The 2,204-nt window shown below is 38.3% G+C and overlaps 1 protein-coding gene across 1 annotated transcript in view; it reads right to left on the bottom strand.

Moving 5' to 3' along the window:
- The window catches only part of GOLGA3 (golgin A3), a gene marked incomplete at its 3' end in the record, with an annotated part of 13,731 nt that overhangs the window by 3,216 nt on the left and 8,311 nt on the right, over positions 1 to 2,204 (bottom strand). Inside the window, exons 6-8 of the mRNA XM_010293488.1 lie at positions 2,182 to 2,204; positions 1,353 to 1,555; positions 847 to 984 (exon numbers count right to left, since the gene is read on the bottom strand). The exon at positions 2,182 to 2,204 is cut by the window's right edge and continues 293 nt beyond it. Of these exons, the coding sequence (XP_010291790.1) occupies positions 847 to 984; positions 1,353 to 1,555; positions 2,182 to 2,204 (364 nt within the window). The remainder of the gene's footprint in view (positions 1 to 846; positions 985 to 1,352; positions 1,556 to 2,181) is intronic.

Genomic DNA, 2,204 nt, shown 5'->3' with positions numbered 1-2,204 from the left:
GGGGGGGGGCAGGGTGGAGGGAAGACAAGAAAAATGTAAGTTATCAAGAAAATTTCTGGAGAAAAGACACAAGCAAAAATAATTCTGATACCTCCCTTAACATCTGTATGTCTTTACTGAAGTCACCTATTCATATACTTAAAACATCTTAGAATAACAGTGAAGGTCTCGTATACTTGTGAAAATCCAATTCCTCCTTATATTCAGAAAAATTCTGAAACAAAGGAGATTTCTTGGATGCTGTAGCTACTCTGTGAAATAGCAATTCCTGTAATTTACACAACCGCCATTAGTAACATTGGAGATGGGGCGCTTCCACTAACCTGCTGCTTTACTGCCCTTTGAGATTTAGATGCAGGAGTGTCACTGAAATTCAATGGGGTTTAACGTTTTAAGTGCTTTGAAAGTGAGTGTACTGCACTTCAGATTTTACGCATCTTTTCTTACTGGAGGGCAGGAAGGACAAACCTGAGTACTGAGCAATTTCACACACTTAAGAAGCACTTTACAGACTTAGTTTAACTTCCAATTAAGTTTCCTCTTGAAAAAGTTCCTGAATGGGCAAAGGAGAACATTCACATCCACCTTTAAAATTCAATTAAAAACAAATACCAGAGCTGAAAACGCAAGTATCACCTTGGAATGGGAACATATGGCCTTGCTCCCTCTCATTGTTTGTAATGTCATGCAAATTTATTTGCTCTAAAATATTTACTGTTTTTCTAATGCAACATTTGAATCAATTCATTAGAATTCTGCTACTTTGCCGGAAGAGCCTTGAGTTTGCAAAACCTAAATATACAACCTAGACAGAACATAATTCATTAAGACCACCTACAAACGTACCTCAATATTTTGCAGCTGTGCTGCAATACGTTCCTTTTCTTTAATTGATCTGTGCTGTGTTTCAGTCAGCTGCTGAGACAGTGCCACATTCTCTAGTTTGAGATGTTCCAGCATACCTGCTTGGGTCATTTGCCCAGCCTGGGTGGGGAGGGGAATCACAGATTAATACCAACAGTCAAAATCTGGCCAACAAATTTAAGACTTTCAGAGGGGGGAAAAAAAAAAATTACATTGAATCCATCTGTGCCTTAACTCAGCTACTACTTTCATGGTACTGCAGATCTTCATCCAAAGAAGGCAAGTGCTTTGGTTAAATTTATGCCTCAGCATTAACATGAACTAACACCTCATAATGAAAAACAAAACATCCCCCCTGCTCTCCACCTGAAGAAGACACAAGTGAGACCAGCTCCCTTATCTGAGCTCATCAACAATGTCCCCTGGATAAAACTAACATGAAAAAGAACAGATTCTCAGTCTTTCTATCTTCAAGCAAATCATAATACCTGTATATTGGCCATCTCACTCTGCAGCCTGACACGGGCCTCCTGTGCTAGTACAAGCTGCTGCTGGTACCACTGCCGCACATTCTGAAGTGATGTGATTTCTGCTTCAGATGCCTTTAACTTATTGGTCAGTGTGGTCCGTTCCAACTGCACCTTCTGAAGCTGGTTCTGCAAGGAAGCCAACTGCTGTCGCAGATCATGAACTAGAAGAAGAAAATTAAAGAACTTGGACTAGCACACCCTATCGTTCTATTTTTATACACACTTTTTCAAGGCTTGTGCTATAATCATAGCTTTTTGTGGGCTTTTTTTTCTTTTTTTTTCTTTCTTTTTGAACAAAAATGTATATGTCTAATTACATAAAGATTGGCTTTTCCCGTAAAAGTGAGGGGAAGTGCTAGAATCCAAAGTATCAGGTCATAAGCCGAACAAAATTCAAACAAATGAATTACTTCTTTAAGCACTCAAAGTTTGTTGGAGACAGAAAACATAAACTAATTAAAAATCAGGAAGCAGGGATGCTGACATGTAGAGTCATCATTACAAACCAGTATTTGTACAGTTTTCTAAAAATCATTAGTCCATTATTAAACAGTTACTAGACTATGTATTTATGCCTTGCTCCCCAGGCTGGCAGCGGCAGCTTGCAAATTGTGGCACTTATGTGACACAAAAAAAACCCCAAATCATCTTAGAATTCAGACCATTTTATTAGTATGGCATCAATGAACCACATAATTCCTTCGTGCTCCAGCACTTCAGAATTATGTTGAAATAAAATTATTTATGGAATAACAAATTTTAAAGATTGACGTTTATATCATCTCACCTGTGCTGTCTCTGGTGAGAACA

Source organism: Phaethon lepturus, unplaced genomic scaffold, assembly GCF_000687285.1.
Source record: "Phaethon lepturus isolate BGI_N335 unplaced genomic scaffold, ASM68728v1 scaffold13298, whole genome shotgun sequence".
NCBI lineage: Eukaryota > Metazoa > Chordata > Aves > Phaethontiformes > Phaethontidae > Phaethon > Phaethon lepturus.
The sequence above is the reverse complement of the archived record's forward strand: the minus strand, read 5'-3'. Positions and strand labels throughout refer to the sequence as shown.